The 24,453-nt window shown below is 34.0% G+C and overlaps 3 protein-coding genes and 1 pseudogene across 5 annotated transcripts; 3 read left to right on the forward strand and 1 right to left on the reverse strand.

Moving 5' to 3' along the window:
* Window positions 1–2,005: 2,005 nt before the first annotated feature.
* Window positions 2,006–6,813, forward strand: LOC18606743 (cellulose synthase-like protein G3). Of its 2 annotated transcripts, none has more exons than XM_088804743.1 (6): window positions 2,006–3,271; window positions 4,564–4,785; window positions 4,911–5,036; window positions 5,141–5,587; window positions 5,679–6,026; window positions 6,123–6,813. In XM_088804743.1, exons 1-6 carry the CDS (start codon window positions 2,660–2,662, stop codon window positions 6,672–6,674), a joined length of 2,307 nt encoding a protein of 768 aa, XP_088660869.1. In that variant the 5' UTR covers window positions 2,006–2,659; the 3' UTR covers window positions 6,675–6,813. The 2 variants fall into 2 exon arrangements, with proteins under 2 accessions (XP_088660869.1, XP_017973935.2); XM_018118446.2 differs by having other exon boundaries at window positions 4,636–4,785.
* A 2,851-nt stretch (window positions 6,814–9,664) lies between these two features.
* On the forward strand, window positions 9,665–12,766 carry LOC18606744 (cellulose synthase-like protein G3; annotated as a pseudogene).
* Window positions 12,767–13,307: 541 nt separating this feature from the next.
* Window positions 13,308–14,666, reverse strand: LOC18606745 (Translation elongation factor EF1B/ribosomal protein S6 family protein). Its single transcript, XM_018118276.2, has 2 exons — window positions 14,202–14,666; window positions 13,308–13,785 (listed from the first exon to the last, which is right to left on the reverse strand). Exons 1-2 carry the CDS (start codon window positions 14,583–14,585, stop codon window positions 13,546–13,548), a joined length of 624 nt encoding a protein of 207 aa, XP_017973765.2. The 5' UTR covers window positions 14,586–14,666; the 3' UTR covers window positions 13,308–13,545.
* A 1,163-nt stretch (window positions 14,667–15,829) lies between these two features.
* LOC18606746 (protein ABIL3-like) lies at window positions 15,830–18,607 on the forward strand. Of its 2 annotated transcripts, XM_018118275.2 has the most exons (11): window positions 15,830–15,859; window positions 15,981–16,049; window positions 16,231–16,347; window positions 16,526–16,608; window positions 16,693–16,843; window positions 17,009–17,108; window positions 17,249–17,344; window positions 17,431–17,473; window positions 17,573–17,661; window positions 17,757–17,854; window positions 18,036–18,607. In XM_018118275.2, exons 3-11 carry the CDS (start codon window positions 16,252–16,254, stop codon window positions 18,204–18,206), a joined length of 927 nt encoding a protein of 308 aa, XP_017973764.2. In that variant the 5' UTR covers window positions 15,830–15,859; window positions 15,981–16,049; window positions 16,231–16,251; the 3' UTR covers window positions 18,207–18,607. The 2 variants fall into 2 exon arrangements, with proteins under 2 accessions (XP_017973764.2, XP_017973763.2); XM_018118274.2 differs by lacking the exons at window positions 15,830–15,859; window positions 15,981–16,049 and having other exon boundaries at window positions 16,069–16,347.
* The last annotated feature ends 5,846 nt before the right edge of the window (window positions 18,608–24,453 follow it).

The raw sequence follows: 24,453 nt of genomic DNA on the forward strand, positions 1-24,453 counted from the left end.
TTAATTAAAATATTTTTATTTAACTGTACGAGTATAGCATGAACATGAGGCATTCATGAAGTGTATAGCATAAAATTCAAATAATGTTAGACAAATAACCTTTTATTGAGGATATTTCTTTGATCCGCCCATCGTATTGGTGGGACCCGACAACATCCTTTCATTTAGAGAATTATCCGATAAATTTACCTTCGCAAATTTGAAGTATAAATCCCATCCTCAGAGTTATCGTACGTGTTTTAGGAAAAATTATGTTTTGTGAATGTAAACCTATTACAAGCAAGAGCCTTTTTATTAAAGATATTTCTCGAGCCTTCCTATCGTATTGGTGGGACTCAAGGATATCTTTTCACCTAGTGAACTTTTCGAAGAAAACTCGCCTTCTCAAGATTTTTCGAAAAAATCTCATCATCGAGACTAATACTCGTAAACATAAATATTTATATGTCATGACATGTACGATGCAATAATGATGCATACTACGCATATGAAATTCATTTTTTTATTTTTAGGTCTTCATATGTCTTTTATTTTCCTTAAGACTTCCCCTTTTTTATTTCTTTTTATAAATATGTATATTATGAATTATATATGTTTCTATATTATTTAAGTGTATACCTGGTAAGACATCTTATTTCATAATTGTATATATTTTTTATTTGATGTTTTCCCTTTCTATTATATATTTTACTCCCCTTTTATAACGCCTATAAATTTATTGCATATATTTTACATAACCTAATATTTAACCTTTACACTTTAAATATGTCCATTATTATGAATTTCCATTATTGAATATTTCACTTCTTTTATTTATTATGAGTATCATTTTTATAATTTTATTTTTAACTCTTAACAACTTAAATGAGTATATGTTATCTATTATTTTATATATCATCCATTTTTATATTTATTATATTTATATTATATTTTGTCTAATTTATTGTATAATAATTTTTATTTGTTTAAATTAAAAATCTCAAAATCTTAAAATCGAGCCCTCTCATCGTATTGATGAAGCCTTAATTCGGATTCCAAGCTTAGGGAAAATTCATCCGGAATTGCGACTCCTCGCATTCCGGATGGACATCCCATCATCGATATCGTTTATATATCATTCCTATAGTTAATATTACGGTATTTTAAAATAAATTCAATTTTCTAAGGTTAATCCTTATACCTATCTTAGTATAATTATTTGACTAACTTTACCATTATTTTTATACTTAACATAAGATTCCTTTGGTATGCTTATTCACTAAATGTATTTTATAATCTAATGTATATACATATTTCACATGCTCTTTTATATGTTTATTCAAGAATACCCCACTAGTAGCTCAATAATTTCCTATTTTACTTAATTTAATCTATATGTAAATTTTAACCTATCATTTATTTCATTCATTTATATTTTTAATATTTATCATTTATCTCCCTAACTCCATCAATATAAACATATTCCATTTAGCAATTTATTTTTTTCTGTTTTTCATATTTGCTTCATTTATCTAAGTTTAAATATCTTTAATAAATATTCTCCTACATTTAAATTTATCTCTTCCTTATATATACCTTTTGTTATATCATTTATATTTATATATATATTTATATCCCTCTATTTGTATTACTTTCTTAAATCTAAAAATAATATCTAAAGATTTTAGAACATTATGCTACAGTAATCTAAAACTAACCTTAAATGATTAAACAATAATCCTAAGGACAACTAAAATGAATCAACCCAAACCACAAAAGAGTCAAGGGAAATGATAAATGGTTTACCTTCTGGGCTAAGCTGACCCAAAATCAAAGGCCCACTCCAATAAATTTGCTTCTCTACAGCCCCCCAAAGTGTGCCGCCTATGGAAGGAAGGGAAAGATCTGCTCCTTTGGCAACCAAGCGACGTCATTTAAGAACCCTCACTCTAACTATATAAGCTATTTGTCTTTCCTGTTGTCACTGTTCTCCTTTCTCTTCTCTCTCTATAAACCGGTTACTTCCTCCTTCCCTCTAAAAGCTTCTATTTTTCCCTTAAAACTCTCAACTCTTCACCGCCGAACCCCCAAAAATCGCCCTCTCTCCTTTCGCCGGCCAAATTGCACCAGATCCCCTCACCGCCGGCTACCCAAACCAGCTCTCCCTCTTCGTTAGCCTAAACCGGATCTCCTTACCGCCGCCCAAAGAAATCGAGCTCTCTCTTTCTCTGCCGGCTCCAAAAGATCAAACCCTCTTCTCGCCGGCTATCCCACCAGATCTCCCTAAAAAAATCAAACCTTTTCCCTCTAGAAAATACCCAAACCGAAAACTCAAAAAAAACTAACCTCCTGCCTCTCCCATATTGTATATATATTTTTTTATTTTTTTCACTATTGTTTGATTGTGGTTATGCCGGCTGCTAGATTTCTAGTCTAGTTTTCTAGGTTTTTTTTTTTTTGCTGTAGGTTGTAGGGCTTTTCCTCACTGGTTACCCGGGTTTTTCATTCCGATTTTCCATTAATGGTTGAGTACTGGGCTTGATTCAGATAATTAATAGAATAAATAACATAAAACTATAATAAAACAAAACAAAATAAAATAAAATAAAATAAAATGAAATGAAATGTGAAAACAAAACATATAAAAATAGTGTCTACACCATCGATATAGCCAAGAACTATGGGCGGCCGAGGTCTAATAGCAGGGCGCACTGCCCATGCTCCTCCTCTTCACAAGTTTGAACCTCTCAGGCGCACGGCCTTGAACCGCCTCTTTGCGGTGGTTTACGCCTCTGCTATTATAGCTCTACTTTATCGCCATGCACAAACACTTATATACTCAGCAACCAGCTTACTCTCTTTCTCTTTGAGCCTCTCCTTGCTCATTTCTGATCTCGTTCTTGCCTTCATGTGGACCGGCGCACAAGCTTTCCGAGTGTGCCCAATTCGTCGCAAGGAGTTCCCCGAAAACCTCAGAAAAATCATCAAGGAAGAAGATTTCCCAGGGTTGGACGTGTTCATATGCACGGCTGATCCGTACAAGGAGCCACCGATGAATGTGGTGAACACAGCCCTCTCGTTGATGGCTTATGATTATCCAACAGAGAAGATTTCGGTCTATGTATCGGACGATGGAGGATCAGCCTTCACTCTCTTTGCTTTCATGGAGGCCGCTAAGTTTGCCAGTCACTGGTTACCATTTTGCAGGGAGCATAATATGATGGAAAGGAGCCCTGAAGTGTATTTTGCATCTACTTATCATTCCTGGAGCCCTGAGATTGAGAAGATTAAGGTATTAATTCACTCAAACATGCACTCTCTTCTGTATTTTCTCTAAACAAATTGAAAAAACCAATTTCATAAGTTACGACTCTTTTCAATTCCATGCCTAAGTAATTTTATACAAAATTATATTGATAATTAATTTAATTTGGGTGTTCACTTACTTATGATAACAGTTGATAGACTAATAAGTTTGATCCAAATTAAGTTCCCATATCAACAAACACAAAAGGTCAGGTTGGTTTTCTTTTTTAAACAAATTATATAAAAATATATTACCATGATCAATGTGTTGGAATATTCATCATGGTTTTTCTAAAGGTGCTAACGCTAAATATATTATACTATAGTAATTATTGGAAGACGAAAAGGGAATCTAGGAGCCCATTGGTGCAATAGATAATTAATTATCAATCATGGTCTTTACTTTGTAGTTCAGATTTGTGATAAAATTGATTAATATATATATATATATATATATATATATATATATTGTGTGTGTAAGAAAGAGATATATTAACTTTAACCCAAAACCTAAAACCCTATCCAGATCTTTATTGCAACTTATCTCGTATTTGTAGCTTTGGTCCATAGACGAGAAAACTCAATAATTTAGATTAGTCACGGCAGCTGTTTGTCCGTCAATCCGGTCATATTCAGACAAAGAAACCTTTATAAGTCAGCCCTTCATACCCACTAACTTTATCATGTTATCATTTTAGTGGACATCATTTGTTTTAGTCAATTCAACACTCCAATTAAAGATTAGAATTTGTCTTAAACGTGACGCCTAAACCATATGTATCTAGACAATTAATGAACCTGTGCATGAATCCAAAGAAACCTCAAGTAAGGCGGTAACAATGTTAGTCATCATTTCAACTGTACAATAAATAGATAACAAGGCACATCTTTGAAAGCTTTTTATTCTAACTTAATTTCTTGAAGAACAAAAGAGATAGAGCTTGATCACGAGGCTTCTTCTGTGCTTGCATAAGTCAAGTCCCAGATGTCGATGCATTTATTGTTTTGGCTTCTAATATGACACACAGACATATATAAATATTTATAAACATATATATATATATATATATATATATATATTTTTTTTTTTTTTTTTTTGCTTTATATATTTATTAATTAGGCTTTGCGGCCGCATGTTGCTATAAGCCTTTTTTCCATGTTTTTTTATAATTGCCACAATCTTTTATAAAGTTGCAATTATGGATCAGTAAAATTACTATATATCCACTTGCTCTCGATATGCTAAAATCAATTCATCAGCAATTTTCTCTTATTTAGGAACATTCGAGTGATGTTCAAAGTAAGAGATGCTTCAGGATAATACCGTGTCTGGATACTATCTTATTGCAGGTGATGTACAAGACTATGAAAGTGAAGGTAGAACGCATTGTTGATAAAGGGGAAATTAGTGATGAATACATTGTAGATAACGAATATCGAGAAACTTTTAGTAAATGGACCGACGGGTTTACTCATATGGATCATCCTGCTGTCGTTCAGGTGATTTACATTCAAGATTAGAGTTATAATCAATCATAAATTAAATTATTTACGAGAAATAAAAGTAGTAGCTAGTACCTACTTTGACAAGGTCAATTTACTGGTGGCACATGAACTGTGAGCAGGTTATCTTAGATAAGAGCAAAGATAGAGACGTTTCAGGCAATTTCTTGCCAAATCTCATTTATGTTTCAAGACAGAAAAGTAAGACTTCTCCTCATCACTTTAAAGCTGGAGCTCTGAATGTTCTGGTATGGGTTAAATGATCTAACGACTTATTCTGGTATCTTATTTAATTGATTAGTTTTTATTTTATGCTTTCTAATTCTCTTTTAAAATTTTGAATGTTTGGAAGTTACGAGTATCAGCTGTTATGACCAATGCGCCATTAATCTTGACCCAAGATTGTGACATGTACTCGAATGATCCCCAAACTCCTCTCCGGGTGCTATGTTATCTATCAGACCCTGCATTTCAATCAAAATTGGCATATATTCAATTTCCCCAACGATTTCGTGGCCTTAACCAAACTGACATCTATGCTTCTGAGTATAAAAGCATGTTCCAAATTAACCCTATGGGTTTTGATGGGCTAATGGGTCCAGATAATTTCGGATCGGGCTGCTTCTTTCGCCGACGAGCTTTCTTTGGTGGCCCATCAACTTTAGTGCCGCCGGAAATCCCTGAACTCAGCCCAAACCATGTGGTAGACAAGCCCATTAATTCTCAGGAAATTTTTTCATTGGCACACAATGTGGCAGGTTGCGACTATGAGAACCAAACCGAACATTGGGGCTCCAAGGTCAGCTCATTAGTCACTCTCCAGAACCTGTCTATCAAAAAGCTTTAAATTACAACCAATATGTTAAGATTGTTTCTTGATATGTATGCAGAATGGGTTTAGATATGGATCTTTGGTTGAGGACTTTTACACAGGATATCGACTTCAATGTGAAGGATGGAAGAGCTTATTCTGCCATCCTGAAAGGGCTGCATTTTTAGGGGATGTGCCAATTACCCTTTTAAATTTACTTAGTCAATGTAAGAGATGGTGCATCGGCCTTTTAGAAGTGACCTTTTCCAAATATAACACTCTCACCTTTGGTTCTCGTTCTATGGGCCTTTTGATGGGATTAGCTTATTCTCACTATGGATTCTGGCCTATTTTATGCATCCCGATCACCCTCTATTCTTTCCTCCCCCAGCTAACTTTGCTCAACAAAGTCAGCATCTTCCCAAAGGTATGAGCATTGATGAACTGTATATGATTATTTATTTGAATTCAATCTATTTATTGAAATCAGAAATGTAAGAAAGAAAAACAAATCGTGTTGTAGGTATCAGAACCATGGTGTTTCTTATATGTTTTTCTTTTCCTCGGCGCTTATGGGCAAGATTTCCTTGACTTTGTTCTAGCCGGAGGCACTATCCAAATGTGGTGGAATGCTCAAAGGATGTGGATGATAAGGGGGCTTTCATGTTTCTTGTTCAGTTTAGTTGAGTACCTGCTCAAGTCCTTAGGGATTTCCACTTATGGTTTTAGCCTAACAAGCAAAGTGCTTGATGATGAACAAAGCAAGAGATACGGTCAAGGCATCTTTGAGTTCGGAGTCCCCTCCCCCTTGTTTGTGCCATTGACAATGGCAGCAATAATCAACTTATTCTCATTCGCATGGGGATTGACAGAGTTTTGGGATAATGGCAGCAACAAGGAAGGCCTTGTTTTACAGATGGTATTAACAGGGTTCATTGTTTTGAATTGCCTGCCAATTTATGGAGCCATTGCCTTGAGGAGTGACAAAGGAAAAATGCCCACCCAAATTACGATCATCTCAACATTTCTATCTGTGGCTCTTTATATTTTCGTTTATCTCATTCTCAAGCAATAACTCTAATTAGGCTAGCCTCTTTTTCTTTTTTCTTTTCGGGATCAAATAATTAGAACCTTTGTTGTATATTTCTCCTCTAATCTTTGTTTTATATGATAATATTTAAAAAAAAAAAAGATTGAAGGTAACCATTTATCTAGTTGCTCATGTCTTTCACTTTCATCTTGCTTTCATTTGCTAGTAGCCCAAAAAGCATGTGTTGTCTCTTATTTCTCATCATTAATGTCTAGCTCCACCTTGAGATATACAGCCATTGAACAGTGCAATTCGCAAAGTGGTTGACATGGACACGCTATTGAGATACTCTCTTTTTTCTTTTCATTTCCTAGTAATCATTTAGGTGAGATATATCTCATCAATTTAGAAAGTCAGCAAGCAGATATCATTGATATACTAGGTTAATTAGAGAAAATTGTGAAAAACTACCATTTTTATAACTTAATTTTAAAAATAATCATTAAAATAAAATTAATTGTTTTAAGTCATGTTTAGTCATAACTTGATAGAAAGACTTTTGAAATTATTTCAAATAAATTAAATCATTCATCACAATTTCTCTCTATTGCCATCTCTTTGTTTCCATTTCTCTCTCTGACCATCCATCTCTTTCTAATTTTATTGATTTCTCTATTCAATATTCATGTGTTCTCGATTTTTCTCTCTCGTGCTTTCAATACGCTGAGCAATGGTTTTGATGTGCTTGTGGTGGGTGACTACTTAGGAAATTTGATTTTTAGGTGTTTTGGATAAAATTAAAATGGTAGAAATGATCACAAATATTTGAAATAGCTTTTAATTGAATCAATTCGGGATCTAGATACTAATAAACTCAAGAATTTGAAATTTATAAACCTAATATTTTAAAGAAATTTTTTTTCGATTTTTAGTTGAAATAGGTGTTTTAAATAAGAAAAATTATGTTTTGATTTATGAAAATATTTTAGAAACATTTCAATTGGTACCAAATCATAAAAAAAAAACAAACAAAAAGAAATGAAAAGAGTTGAAAGGATTTGAAGTTTTGGTTCGTAAGTAACAACAATATTTTAAGTATTAAAATGTAACAATTTTTTTTTAAACATGACATGTAACAATAATATTTTTTTAACATAACGTGTAGCACCAACATTTTTTTTAACATAACGTGTGACATGTTATTGTACATAACATGTAACAATAATATTTTTTTTCATTATAATGTGTAATAACTTTTTTTAACTATAACGTGTAATATGTTTTTACCCATAACGTATAACAATAACATTTTTCAACATGATGTATAACATCATGTGTATGACGTGTTACATCATATGCATGACGTGTAACATGGAATGTAATATATTTGTATATATGACGTGTAACGTCATGTGCACTTGATATAAAAAGGTTTCATTAATCATGGCGTGTAACATGTTTTTGCACATGGTATGTAACAATAACACTTTTCAATATGGTGTATAATATGATGTACATGACGTGTAACATCATGTGCATTGTGTGTAACATAGAGTGTAACATGTCTTTGTACTTGGCATGTAACGTCATGTGCATAACGTGTAACGTTATGTGCACTTGATATAAGGAGGTTTCATTAACCATGATGTGTAACATGTTTTTGCATATGATATGTAATAATAACACTTTTCAACATGTTGTATAACATCATGTGCATGGTGTGTAACATAGAGTTTAACATATTTTTGTACACGGTGTACAACGTCATGTGCATAATATGTAACGTCATGTGCATTTGATATAAGGAGGTTTCATTATCTATGGCGTGCAAATATGTTTTTGCATATGACCTGTTACAATAACACTTTTTAACATGGTGTATATCATGATGTACATGACGTGTAACATTATGTGTAAAGTGTATAACATGGAGTGTAACATGTTTTTGTACATAGCTTGTAACGTCATGTGCATAACGCGTAATGTCATGTGCACTTGATATAAAGAGGTTTCATTAACCATGATATTTAACATGCTTTTGCACATGGCATGTAACAATAACACTTTTCAACATGGTGTATAACATCATGTGCATGACATGTAACATCATGTGTATGGTGTGTAACATGTATTTGTACATGACATGTAACGTTATGTGCATAACATGTAACGTCATGTGCACTTGATATAAAAAGGTTTCATTAACCATGGCGTATAACAATAACACTTTTCAAAATGGTATATAACATCATGTGCATGGTGTGTAATATAGAGTGTAACATGTCTTTGTACATGACATGTAACGTCGTATGCATAACATGTAACATCATGTGTATAATGTGTAACGTCATGTGCACTTGATATAAAGGGGTTTCATTAACCATGACATGTAAGAATAACACTTTTCAATATGGTGTATAACATTATGTGCATGACGTGTAACATCATGTACATGGTGTGTAATATAGAGTATATTATGTTTTTACACATGATGTATAATGTCATGTGCATAACGTGTAACATCATGTGCACTTGATATAAGGAAGTTTCATTAACCATAACATGCAACATCTTTTTGCACTTAGTGTGAATCAATAACACTTTTCAACATGGTGTATAACATCATGTGCATGACCTGCAACATCATGTACATAGTATGTAACATGACATGTAACATGTTTTTATACATGACATGTAAGGGTATGTGCATAATGTGTAGCATCATGTACACTTGATATAAAGAGATTTCATAAAGAATAATTTTATCTAACTTATTAAAATTATAAAAAAAATTATTTTTAAGAACATATCATCCTTGAAGGCTATTTTTTAAAATAGCCCAGTAATACCACCATCTATCCTAATACGAGATATGAAATTCATATCTGTTTCGTAATTATTTAGTAATATGCACGGTTGACCCTCACAAGGAGCCGCCACTGAGTGTGGTGAACACAACTTTGTCGTTGATGGCTTATGATTATCCAACAGAGAAGATTTCGATCTATGTATCGGACGATGAAGGATCAGCTTTGACTCTCTTTGCGTTCATGGAGGCTACTAAGTTTGCAAGTTACTGGTTACCATTCACTAGGGAGAATAACATTATGGACAGGAACCCGGATGTTTATTTTGCATCAGGCCATTCTTGCATTTCTGAGGCGGAAAACATAAAGGTAAAACCACTTTCAACAATAACTCAAAATTTGAAGGGGTGTAATTTAATCATTTTAATTTTTAATTTAATTCAAGATTAATGAAAAGTTAAAGTTTAAAAAAAATCTATGAGAAACTAAAAACTATTCTAACAAACCTTTTAATTTTTTATTATTTTAAATCAAATTAAAAATTAAAAAAATAAAATTATATCCATTTAAATATAAATAATAAATTTAATTTATTATTTTAAATAGAGTAATAATATTATTAAATATTATTAATATTATATATATTTATATATATATATATAAATTGCCCTAGATAAATGCAAACGTCAACATTGGCAGTGCAAGCGACAACTATTTAAAGTTTATGTCATCTTTCTGTATCTTCTTGTCTGTCGGTATATGTATGATAAAAGTCTTTCGAATCTTTTGCATCTACTCTGGACATCTTATATTATTTGATATGATTAAATAAAATTAAAATTAAGATATTTTATTATCGATTTGAGTAGAATTTTAAATAATAAAATTATTAAGTTCGAATAGAATTTAGATAGTGAAAATATTTACTATTTAAATTCAATTATAAAACAATACTCATTTTGTTATCTTATTAGGACTAAATCGATATATGCGGACTAATTAATCAAATTAACTTTTGATAATTTTTTATTAAAAGTTTATAGATCAATAAATAAACAAATTAATAAATGCGTATTAGTATAAATTAAAAAGTTATCTTATCAATCCTGTCATACATATATTTATTAATTTGTACTAATATGAAATATATCTGCTAATGGAAGTTCTTTCTTAAACTAAGATTTCACTTTCCAGTTAATTATATTCATTTATAATTAATTCCTTGTGTACTTGAATAATAGTTAGTAATAACAATTTGGCTCTTAATGATGTGCCAGGAAATATACGAAAACATGAAGGTGAGAGTAGAAAATGTTGTCAACAGAGGAGAAGTTAGTGAGATTTACATCTCCAATGATGAAGAACGTGAAGCTTTTAACAAATGGACTGGTGGGTTTACCCCCCAAGATCACCCTACTGTCATTCAGGTTTGCATTCAGGCTTTGAGCTTTGTTAACTTCCCCTTTTCCAAGTTACATATTGACAAGATTATATGAGCAGGTCCTGTTAGACAGCAGCAAAGACAAAGACATCACTGCCCATTTCCTGCCAAATCTCATCTTTGTCCCCAGGCAGAAAAGTAAGACTTCACCGCACCATTTCAAAGCTGGTGCTCTAAATGTTCTGGTATGCTACCGATCAGCTTATAATGTCTCCAATTAACAGTTATCTCTTCTTCTTAATACATTTTTTTTATCCGAACTTTTTCCTTATGTGGAAGCTTCGTGTATCGACGGTCATGACCAATGCCCCAATAATCTTAACCCAAGACTCTGACATGTATTCAAATGATCCCCAAACACCTCTCAGGGTGCTATGCTATTTGTGTGACCCCGCAATTGAACCGAATTTGGGGTTCATTCAATTTCCCCAGCGGTTTCCTGGTATAAATAAAAATGATACCTACGGCTGCGAGTATAAACATCTTGCCGAGATACATCCTATTGGTTTTGATGGGGTTAGGGGACCATATTATTGTGGGACTGGAACCTTCTTCCGTCGGCGAGCATCCATCAGCTCCTGTTAAAACAGAAATCCTTGAACTCAGCCCAGACCATGTTGTGAACAAACCCATTAAATATCTGGACATTTTGCCATTAGCACACCATGTAGCAAGTTGCAATTATGAGAACCAGACGAAATGGGGATCCAAGGTAAGCCTACTGAATAGGAGTATCTTGCTATTTGAAAATTAAGGAGCACACCAAGCTCTTTCACCTGTAGAAAACACTGATGTAAATGATGAAAGAAAACTTGCAGATGGCGTTTAGATATGGATCATTGGTTGAGGACTTCTACACAGGTTACCGGTTGCAATGTGATGGATGGAGGTCCATATGTTGCAATCCTGAGAGGGCTGCATTTCTGGGGAATATACCAATCAACCTCGTTGATGTGCTAGGTCAATGCAACGTTGGTCCGTAGGCCTACTTGAAATAGGCTCGTCCGAATATTCTCCCATAACCTTTGAGACGCTTTCGATGGGCCTCCTCATGGGCTTAGGCTATTCTCACTATGCATTCTGGCCCCTTTTGTCCATTCCAGTGACCATCTATGCCTTCCTCAATTAGCTCTCCCCAATGGGGTCTCTGTCTTTCCAGAGGTATGCGTATGCACTCATTGTTGCTGTAGTTGCTTTCATTTTCTGAACCTTCAACGTTAAACGGATTGTGACATGAATATTATTGATTCAAAATTTTCAAATATTGTCCAAAACTTCCACTAATAGGAGAGGAAATTCATGTTGCAGATCTCAGAACCATGGTTTTTCTTATACCTTTTGCTTCTCCTCGGTGCTTATGGACAAGACTTCCTTGAATATGTCCTGGAGGGAGCAACTTTCCGAAAGTGGTGGAATGCTCAGAGAATGTGGATGATCAGGAAGCTTTGGAGTTTCTCGCTTGGTGCAGCAGAGTACTTTCTTAAGTCCATAGGCTTATCTACTTACGGTTTCATTGTGATCAACAAAGCGGTCGATGATGAACAAAACAAAAGATATTGCCAAGGGATGTTCGAGTTTGGAGTCCCATCCCCATTGTTTGTGCCACCAACAATGGCAGCAATAATCAACTTATTCTCATTCATCTGGGGAACAATTTTAGTTATCAGCGGCAGCACTGAGAAAGGTCTACTTCTGCAGATGTTACTGGCAGGGTGTGTTGTAAATTGCTTCCCAATTTATGAAGCCATGGCCTTGAGGAGTGACAAAGGAAAAATGCCTGCCAAAATTACCATCATTGCAACATTTCTTGCAGGTGCTCTTTATACTGCAACTTCCATTATTTTAAAGTGATGACAGTAGACAGTACTTAGGAGCCTTTACATTTTTGCTTCTCCTTTAATTATTGTACTCTTTTGAGCTTTTCTTCTGCCTGAGATGGAATTTTTAGTGTTCTAAGGCAATTGTTGGGCAGCTACAGCAATTGGTTATATATTTTCTGGGGAACGGGCACTTTCAAACAAAATGAGCAAGAGGAAATGCAATGCATGGCTGATTGACACAAGTTGAGACTATTTAACAACTCCAAGGAAGCTATTTCCTCTGTCAATATGCTGCAAATAACTTCTTAGCACAAATTCCACCTCAAGATAACTTTCTTCAAGCTCTGTTCTAAATTGCCAATAGAGCTCCGACAAGCTCGATCATTCTCATTAGCCCATGATTGTATGCAACTCTTTAACATTGCTAAATAAACAATGCGCAGTATAGCTAATATTAGTATTTAGTATCACGCACTATTATATGAGCCAAAAATGCTAGAATTTCCTAGACTCACTTTAAGTTCACTAAGACAGTTTGGTTGGGAAGAATGCCATGCATTCAAGCACCTCAAACAGCCAATCCATCAAATTGCAAAAAAGGTTGAATAAGTTTGCTCAATATGCCTCCAAGTAGATTAGAAATTCCCAGTAATTGTTTACACCTCAGTCTAGCAATTTGCATATTTACTTTCTGTTGTGATTGATCCATAAAATTTTACAAAAAGCAAGCAAACTCCAATATTTAAGGAACAAAAAAGATCCATTAACAAATTACATCACAAAGTTGATAGAGCTCTTTCTTTCCTAATCATCTTCCTCTCAAAGATACAGAGAGCATACATACCGAACTAAAACCTCCTCTTTCTTACCTTGAAGCTGGATGATCGAATAACATCATCATCTGTATTCAGGGCCACCTCAAGAGTTGCCATAGACTCCGGTTTCATAAAGTACGTAAAGAGGAGGTAAATGCCATCCAAGTAAGTGTTAGTTTCCCCAGCTTTATTTTTCTTCTTAATGCTGTAGGCTAGTGGGACGACCCCTCTGTTAAATACCTCCACATACATGCCACCCCCAGCGACAAGAAGCTGCAAGACGAACCCCATCAGGAAAAGCTTTAGAACAAACTTGCAATAACATGTCAAGTGTCACCAACCCTTTCTCTTCTAACTATAGACAAGAAATGGCCTGCTTCTAATTATAGATAACAAAAATGCATTTAACTCCTCTCCAATCTCCAATATATAAATGAAATTAAAAGGAAACGTTTTACAAAAATGTACCAAACTCACTTCTTTTTTTTTTTACTTAATTGCATACAATTTGCTTCAATCTAAGAGGCTTAATACTTTAGCTTCACAACAGTTCCAAATGTACCATTACAGTCCACACAATTCTCAATCCTCAACGAAACAAAGTTCTTTCCTTTTCCTACATTTTCTCAGCAAGCAAACAAAGATTTTGCAACAAATAAAAGAAAAGGCAAATTTTTACAAGGCATTACCTCTTCGTACTTCTGGGTAAGAGCGAGCCTTTCGTCTTCAGACATGTCGGGTCTTAAAACCATCATTGTCTCGTACTGTCGTAGCCCCGGTGGGCATTGAGGTTCCTCTTTATCTTCCAAGGCGGTTATACCGGGCCCGGGTTGGGAAGGAGGGTCATCGTCCGAACCGAACCCGCCCTCGAAGAATGAACCGGAGAAGTCCAAAGTCCGGGCTTTGACGGTTACGGTTGTGAAGTTGCCTCTTTTGAGGGAAGTCAGGGACTTTGACTTTTTTGGGATTGGTTTTAGGCTGTGAGTGAAGGAGAGGAAGGGCAAAGGCGGGAATTGGGTGAGATGTTGGGGACAAAACGGGGATTTGGTTAGAGAAGAGGTCGGGGATGCCATTGGCTCTCTATCTGATGTGAGCTCGGCTGGAGTTTCAGTGACGAGTGAAAGAATAAAAAGGGCACGGATAAGGAGGGTAGGCTCATCACAGACATCAGGACAGGGGGTAGTGGACTGGCTCCTACCCTGTTTTGTTTTCTTGGGCTTGAGCCTCTTGGGCTAGTACCTTTTCCTTATCCATCACTTTGGTTCATGGAGTTGGAACATTCAACTGTAGGATAATGAATTTTATAGCATCCCATGGCCTCCCTGCGTCTGGAAGAGGTCAAGGGCAACATTTGTTCAACCCTTTGATGTCCTGTGTTCCCACCCCTTTCCTGCTTTTTCCCCAACCATGACAATGAAACAGTTGGGGTTCCAAAACTCAATTTAATTGCCCCTCCGTCCAGGGCAAACCATGAGACGTTTCCATGGGAGATCAAGACTATGCTTACCTTCAACAACTTCGAAAATTTGCATCAATGAATTACACAGAAAGGTCTTCACAAGCGTTAATTATGATAAAGTACAAAACCTGTCAATGTCTTTTCTGGCGGATGGGGGATGGTTATTGACAGGAAAATGAAGTCCGAAGCACCAAATTTATTGCACAACTAAAAAGAACAACGAGGAACAGAAAAAGCACCCACAAAAATAAATAGATAGTTGATAGCAATAATAAAATTTGAGCTAAGTCACTGCTCATCATTGCAATTAAACCTCACAGGTGAATCTTTAAAACCACCACCATTGTTGCAGTGTTGAGATTTATACACCAAATTAAAGGGTTACTTCTGAAATGAGATAACTGATATTGAATCTGTTCATTGGCATTTACTTGCAATCTACCAACTCCATCAATCCAATTAAATTCTGAAATTCATCAGGAAAGGTTGTTCATTATTTCTATCAGTTTCTGCCCCATAAAAGAGATATATATGGAATAGAACATAATTTCCTATCCCTTTTTTTCCCCGTCAATTAGTGGGGTACCAAATTGGAAATTAATCAAACACCACATGGCCGATACGTGGCTGATTATATTTTTTTTTCTTAAAGAAAAGATAGGGAAGTCAAGTCATCTTTGCACCTGATAAAAAAGGTTATAGATTGTTGGTATGTTGCTTTCAGAGGAGTTGCCTAAGCTTATAACACTGCCAATATGAACGTTGAGATTTCCCCGCCTTATTATCACGGTCTTATTCATCTTTGTCCCCTTCCAATAATTATTTATTTTATGGCAAACATTTAAACCAAAATACTACTGCTACATATCTTTTGGAGCCCTGTCTCAAGTAATTTCACCACCTTCTTTTGCTTTTTGTCTAAAGTGATTTCACTCTCTACTCTTGTTTTTAGTGGAAAGTCAGGAAACGGTCTGTCAGTCCTTTAAAACATCTTGGACATTTTGTGTAGAGAGGAGATCTTGAAAGGGAGGATTTGGAGTTTGCAGTGCCATTTTTTTTGAGAACAAGAGAAAACCAGGTGAATCCTCTTTCTCTCAGACTGTCTCAGTGCTTATTCTTGTCACTTAATTGTCCCATTTTGTGTAGTTTTCCAAGTCTTTTTGACATTTTGGATGGGTTTCTATGGATTGATGATTAACTATGTAGAGTTTTTCAATGACCTTTTGGTTTTGATTACTTGGACACCCGAGAAAACCCAGGTTTCCACTATCGAGGAAAATATGACTTCCACCACTTCAGTTTCTGTTCCTCAAGAATCTTCCCACCGTGATGAACTCTTAATGCAGCAGAGCTTGCTTTTTTCAGATACTCTTAAGGTGAATTGTTCTGACCTTCTTGTTGCTGTTCAGTTTCATTGCCAGTTATGATTATGTCATTTAGTAGGAATCATCTTAAGGGCTACAAACAATGATGCTTAGACATGTCCATTAGAATTATGCTGTAAATAAAGATGAATACGCTCTGTTTAACTCTTTCACCACCTGAATATTTTAGGATTTGAAGAGTCTGAGGAAACAGTTGTATTCTGCAGCGGAACATTTTGAGTTAGCCTACTCCAAAGAAGAGCAGAAACAAATGTAAGTCATGCACTTAAAAGTTATGATAACGAGAAAGAAGAGATTAGAACATCGTCCCCTCTTATTTCTCTTTGACATGAGCAGAGTGGAGGAGACTTTGAAAGATTATGCCATTAAAGCTTTGGTCAATACTGTGGACCACTTGGGTTCTGTAGCATACAAAGTTAACAATTTTTTGGATGAAAAGATGGGTGGAATTTGTGGAATGCAGCTTCGTTTGTCTTGCCTCGAACAGGTACCTTCTCAGGGTTCTCTTTCTATATGCAAATGCTTAGGATTTATCTAAAAAATCTGGCCTTGAAGGTTTCAAAATGAAGACTACTAGAGGAATTTAAATCTTTCAAAAACTCCTATTGATTTCCCTTTTTCACATTGTTCTTTTTGGCGGATGGGATGTTAGAGACTGCGAACATGCCAAGAGTTTGTCAGCTTAGGTGGCATTTCTCAGCAGTCATTGGTGTTAGAGGCATCCGAGCACCATAAGCGGTACATCTTTCCAGGCAAGTATATTCTTCTCTGCTTATTTTTTTATTTATTTTTCTACAACTCTTCAGCATTTGCTTGCAAGAAGAGTGAATCTGGAACACTATTCAGAAAATTGTGTTCGAAATCATCTGATCAATCATATTTTCTCTTGCAGTTGAGGACACCCTGAATGATTTTGCTCAGACCAGCCTGAAATCCCACCCAACTAGCATGTGTGCTAGATTAGACTTGCATCAGTTCAAGAAAATTGGTATCATTCATCTTCATGTTCAGAGACAGACTTAAATACCAAGAAATATCTGATGATGTTATGATGATCGTATTTCCACCCTGCAGGTATTCAAGCAATAGCAGCAGAGACCCCTTCCGAGTGTGTCGGGTAATCTGGAATTCTGACAGTATTTTGTTCATTACAAGGATTAATTTCTATGTTCCTAATCCTAGCATTACCATGACGAATTTCCGAATTCTGATGTAGGGATGAATTCTTTGTCTTACGTTCTCCACAACCTTTGTCAAGACAACGACCCCTTCTGTTCACAAGCAAATCAATGAACCAAAGAGCAGGTAATGTTTGTACAATGGATTCAACCCTGTCTGAATTGTTGCACTAATGTGTTGGAAGCATTTTGCTGATTACAATTATGTTTATTTGAAATTAGAGAATCCATCAACCTCTCCCCGCTACTTTCCACTCCCACGTTCTGGATCTCTTATGCAGAGATCAACCTCTCCAAACCATCGCAATGATAAAAGACGGGTAAGACTCCAAGAACTTATCACTCGCCTATGGGACTATTCCTGAGTCTGCATATTTCAAATTCAATTTCTTGTCATCAACAACATGTTGATGTGCGATTATACTCGTTTTTAACATTTGCGATGTTTGGCAAACAATGGACATCAGTTGATCCTGAGACAATTTTCTTTGATTTGAACAGTACCCTTCAGAGCCTCGAAGAACTATTTCTTCGTCCACCCTGGGTGAAAGAGAGAGGGCTAAAGATATGGAACAATATTCTAGCAAAAGCAAACGTCTTTTCAAGGCTATGCTCAGCTTGCGCAAGCCCAAAAAGGATGCCACATTGTACAAATTCTTGGATGAGAATTGAGAGGAAAAGGTTACACTCAAGAATTCATATAATATACTAGTTACTAGTAATTCTTCATCAGAGAACTTATGCAATGGAAAAGGAAATATACTGTTGATTTTTCACCTCCTTAAATTCATTGTAGATTTAAAGTATCTCCCAAACTGAAATGACATAAACAAAAGAAATAGTTCTTTGTATAGAGCCTTCTTTGAAAGAATTCTGATCTATAAACTAGTACAACATAAGCTTCAGAAACATCTAGATTTTTGTTGCCATTCGTGGCGCTGGTGCTTGCAATTTTTGCACTTGCACTTTCCTGAAGATGCTGTTCTTCTCTTCCCCATCCCCCTCCAACAGACATGGTTTCCTGAAAAGGATTTGTCTGTAATAGTATTATTTATCTTTTATATCTTGTCTCAGACACTTGATTTTTAGATTTATATTAGCTCTCCTGCCATAGTTAGTTTGCATCGACGGGGATTGATTGCTGATTAAACCGATTTTGCCAGGGAGATTGTGCTAGGCATTTCTTTTTGCTGTGGATTGGATATAACTTGATTTGTTAAGCTTACAAAAGGTCGTTGTACCAATGGAAATATAACATTTTTGAAGCTCAAATCCAAAAGTGGGGTTTGACTTTGCAGTAATGGAAGCCAAATCCACATTAGATACCTTCCCATACCTTTTGCCTGCCATCCATTCTACTCTGTTAAGGACTTTCCATCCTTGTCTTGAATCAAAATACCCCACAATCGTACCTTAAGACTCATAGGAACTGCACTCGACGGGGGTGAAGTGAAGGGATGGTGACCAGTGACAGCTGAAACACCAAGGGGAAATTAAGCTAGTGAAAAGTAAATATGATGGTCCTTTCTCGAAAGTCCTAGATATCAAAGCAAGTAATTTGGACCACCTGGGATATGCATCAAAAGGCGGCTGGTTCCAGTTAGGAAAAGACACTGAATTGGATTGCTACAGGCAAGGGCTGGAGCCAATCATTCAAAGCCCAACCCATCCATTGCCCATCAAAACCTGATCCTATTCCGCCTTGTAGACCTGGTGGATATCACCACAACCTGACCTCCTGTATATGTACTTGAATTTATACTAGTAATTCCTCATTTTAAATCAGAAAAAGGCGTTGACCTGAGCGTCATAACATAGTCAAATAGTTTTTTAGCTCATCAAAATCAAGCCCAAGTTGTAATTAAGCTTGTCAAGTCCATTGCCTCACGCATATCTCAAACCTGCAAAAGTTGACCACAAACTCTTGGGAAAAATCTTTGGTGCAATTATAGTATAGGGCTATGAACTGCGATGATCCATGCCTGCTATGACTGGTCGCCGTTATTGCACTTAAATCTGGTCGCATCGTCAGAATACAACATCGTATATGAAAGTCGCTTTCTGTTACTCTATTAAAAAATGATTAAGAGTTTAATAATAAAGGTTGACTTGAGATTTTGTTTTACTATAAAAGTTACAAACCACTAAGTAAAGGTATGTCACTGCATCTTTTTTCTTTAACGCCGACTAATCTTTATGATGTTCACTGTTTAAAATATATTACTATTTTCTTTGCCTTCCCTGTTGAGTTTTTGTTTTCATTTATTGTTGGAATTTCGAGTATTTGAATCAAACAAATCCAACAAAGAGGGCATCCATCGTATGAATTTTTATTATAATTTCAAGGGAAGCTATGGCACCCTCAAATAATGAAAATTCTATTTTCAAAAATAAATAAATAACTCTTTATCGTTAATGATCGATTTTAATATTTAGACGTAATGTTTGAAAAAAAAATTATTGTTTAATCAAACTCTTATTACTAACAATTATTTATTGTCATTAATCAAAATATAGATTATCATTTTATACATAAATAGTATTAACATTGAAGGTGAAAGATACTATATGACCTTGTTATTCGTTATATTAACATGTCAAATAACATTCATTATAAACATAATGTGATATAGAATTATCATGGACATTTTAATTATCAATAATTAATCAAGTATTAATCGTAAGAATTTATTTGATTCAGAATAAAAAAATAAAATTTTTATTAAACATAATAAAAAATAAAAATTTATATAAAATGTTCAAATAATCTAATAATTAAAATAGAATCTGCGAAACCCGATTAAGTTTCACGAAAATGACGAGAGCATAACTTTTCCCTGTTCTATGAGATGAGAGCACAAACTTGAATGTGGGTTATTGGAGAGCAAAAAATTCCTGTGGGTGGAGTAAAGGAGTAGGATCCACTCAGAGTCCAGTATTTCCCAGCAAAGCATCAAAAGCTTGTGGACGCTGACAAGTTGGAGCACTTCTTCTTCTCCTTCCTTAAAGTATTTCTCCCCTATTCCCCTCTCATCTCATACTCATATTGGATAAGTTGGTTGAATGTTTGAGCCATCACAAGCCTTTTCCCTCTTAAGTCTTGATCTTGTCATGGAAAATAATGTAATAAGTCCTTTTGGAATGGTTCCTTTCACATCCTGATCTTCCCCTGGAGGCTATAAGAGCATATAAGAGAAGTTCTGATTCCGTATATTATCATGGAATATTTATGGGGTTGGCATTTGTTTAGGGCCAAATGTAGCTTTCTGGGGTTTGGGATTTTGTTCAACTTGAAACCAAGGACTGTGATAGAAGATCATCTGTCTGCCATCACCAGATTTTCCCCTGCTAGATGTATTCCTTCCTATCAAGATTCTTCAACTCCCCACTAGTCAAATCCTATCAATTACCATATATAAATCTAATGTATTCAAAAGAATAAATTAAGCTTCCCAATTAAAGGAAAGATCTGATGCAATATTCTTCACCGTATAACAATCCCATAAACTTAGAAGTAAAGAGTTTCACTTTGCATCTGGTTAGCTATCCCATTAGAAACATGTGTTATTGGAGAGAAAATAATTCATTTGTTCATTGCTTGACGGGTGAACTTGAGGAGTGAGTAGGGATTATAATAGAAGTACCTCTCATTACCTTTTGGAAGCGACCCAAAAGTTAAAAAACTTGGAGTGGGTAATAACAATGCAAAGTGATGCAACAAAAGTTTCTATTCGGGGTGCAAGTGTAACCTCGACAAAGGACAATGTTAAACCTTGAAACAAACACCAGCAACTCGGAGACAAGTGGATTAGTAGTGGGAGGGTGAATATTTATTTTCGCCCACTCAGTAGAAACTAGAAAAGAGAAAGGACAAGCAAAATAACCACACGTTAGTCGTTGTCTGCATTTTGTATCGTGTCCTTGTATCCGAGGGAGCTCACAACTGGGGACGCAGCCGTCCTTTTCTGCTTGTGTGTCGGAAAGCGACTTGGTGATCGAAGTTGCAAATGCAAAGGCAAAAACACGTTATTACACCCAATAGAACTTTGATTTGAGATTTGCCTCTCGTTTTAGATATATATGAAAACTGCAATGATTTGGAATTCTCGACCCCCTTTTTGTCATCTTTCCCAATTTTCTTCATACGAAATGAATGATCTGGACGCTAGCTTTCACTCGTGAAGGTAGGCTTTCCAAAGAAAAAACAGTCCTACTTGTGGCATGTGTATTGTTTTCGCATCATCCGTACACGCATTAATATCTTTATATTTAAACATCAAATGCATGTGTCTTTTATATATATTATATGTCATATGATATATTTATGTCAATATTACATGATCAGATGGTGTAGTATTAAATATTATTTAATAATTAATAAACTTTGATTTTTTTATTTAAACATGTGTCTTAGATATTTAAATTAAAAAAAATTAAAAAAATATAATTGTTAATCAAACTATTCATTTCTTTTCAAATTTTTTAAAGTTAAAAACAACATTTAAGATTTAACAAAATTTTCTAATCATCTCCAAATTACAATAGAAGCCGTTCAAACAAAAATCCGAATTTAATTAACGAGTAATGGTACTATGTACATTTACCGTCGAAAGTACACAAAACCCTTCGGTGTTTATGAGTTTGATTGACGTTGACAGGCAGCAAAATGTGACGGAGAGAGGTCCTAATAAGGTGTGGTGCAGAACAGAGAGAGAACGTAGGCCACATCCGGGTAAAAAACCTGATCCTTACGTAATCCAAGGGCGATCTCGAGATGCCTCAAGCAAACTCATAATAATTAGGTTTAGGCAAAACCGAAACCAAAGTCCTCTCCCCATCGCCTACACAGCTCCCTGGCTTATCACAACTTGTTCCCGTCACATCAACTGGATAGAAATTTAAGTGATTTTTATGCCAGCAGGCTGTGGTCCATGCTGCATGCCAGTCCCCATTGGCCCTTGATTCTAGTCAGATTACATTTCTTTGGTATCTCTGCTATATTATTTATACCCGTATAAAGAAAAAGGAGGGAGGGGATAATTTTATATAAATAAATTTGTGAAAAATATTTTTAATATAATATTAAAAAATAATTTTTTATTTTTAATCAAATAAATTGTTATAATTAATGATTGATTAATCAAAATATTATTTCTCTTTTTATATAATATAATGTTAATGTGATATATTGATATATTATAAGTGACGATGATGTGATGTAATGATATTAATAATGTGACATTTTCATCACATTTTATCATAATAAGTGATATTTTGATTAATAATAATTAATTATAAAATTATAAAATTTTATTTAACTTAAAATAAAAATATAAAAAATAAAAAAAATAATTTATTTAGATTTCTACTATATTATTTACATCTATAATATAACTTTAAGTAGGGGTGTTTTTGAATTCACTAATTCCTTTTCAATTGATTTGTTGAGTAGGGTCCCTTAGAAGGGAAAAGGGGAAAAGGTTAAACAAATACTATATTAGTGTGACAAAAGCTTAATGCTTATCCTCTTAACCAAGTTTCAACCAGAGGTGAAGCCTCCTCATGACCCCTCAAAATTTTAAAAAAATTTTACATATTATATAAACTTTTTAAATTTTTTTATAAATTTTCTTAATAATCTTTCCAAAAATAAAATTTTATTTAACAATTAATATAAATAAAGAATAACAAAATAATTTCATATGCCAAATTAATTAAAAAATAATAATTTATATTATTATTATTATTTATTTATTTTTATTCTATTTACTTATATGTTTTAAATCTCTATAGATTTTCTTTTACAAATTTCTACAAACCATTAATCATATTTTTTATTTTTTTATTATATATATGTGGATTCTATCTTCTACTTATTATATTCTTTTTTTTCTATTATGTAAATTTTATAAGATTTTAATCTTTAAAAATAAATAAATTATTATGTAATTCTCAAATATAAATTACAGTGTTACGTCGTTATTTAAAATTTTATTAATATATCATTTTTTATTCAAAGTAACAAATTCCAGTATATCAAACTTTAAGTAACAATGATATATATACAAATTGATAAAATGAAATAATTGCATTTCTTTCAATACAATTTTATTTATTATATATATTTTTAATGGCCCTCAAAATAATTTTTTTAGTTAATAATTGTTTTTATTCTTTAAACTATTTGATAAAATTATAGTCATTATGGTTAGTATATTGCTAATTAAGCCTAGCAAATAAATTCTAAACTAATATATTAAGCCTATCAAATTTTTTTTAAAAAAAAGTGAGTCTACAAATACAAACTCATTAAGTTTTAATATAAATCTAAATTTATCATAACTTATTATATCTTAATAGTCAAACCTAATAGCCTATTATAACATATTATATCTTAATAGTTCAATCAATAACCCAATATATTAATTAGTAATTTAAGAGTTAAATAGAAATTAAAAAGGGAGTTATAACACACAAAGTAATAAGACAATTTATTTAAGTTTGAAAATTTATTTTCTTTTCCACACTTACCCGCATAGAGTGAGAGAAACTTTTTTTATAATTCAATTTAGTCATATATATATATATATATAAGATACCATCATTACCGTTAATGTGTATTTTTTTATATGTCAAATGTCTTGTGAATTTTATTTTATCTTTTAAATGAGTAATAATTAAATTATATATAAAGTTTCTTTAATTGTTTCGTATCTCTTTTTCTTTGATCTTCTTTAAAAATACTCTAACTCCGCCCCCAGTTCTAACCCAAAAATCATAAGCTCTTAAACTTCCAAAGTTAGGATTGATTAAAGATTAATTATTGATGTTTAGTAGTGGCCCATCGTATCCATTTATAAACATTTTCCATTGATACCGTCCAAATAAACAACTCTAATTAAAATCTTTGTAAATCCAT

This window comes from Theobroma cacao, chromosome 3 (genome assembly GCF_053813885.1).
Source record: "Theobroma cacao isolate CCN51 chromosome 3, ASM5381388v1, whole genome shotgun sequence".
NCBI classification, from domain to species: Eukaryota; Viridiplantae; Streptophyta; class Magnoliopsida; order Malvales; family Malvaceae; genus Theobroma; species Theobroma cacao.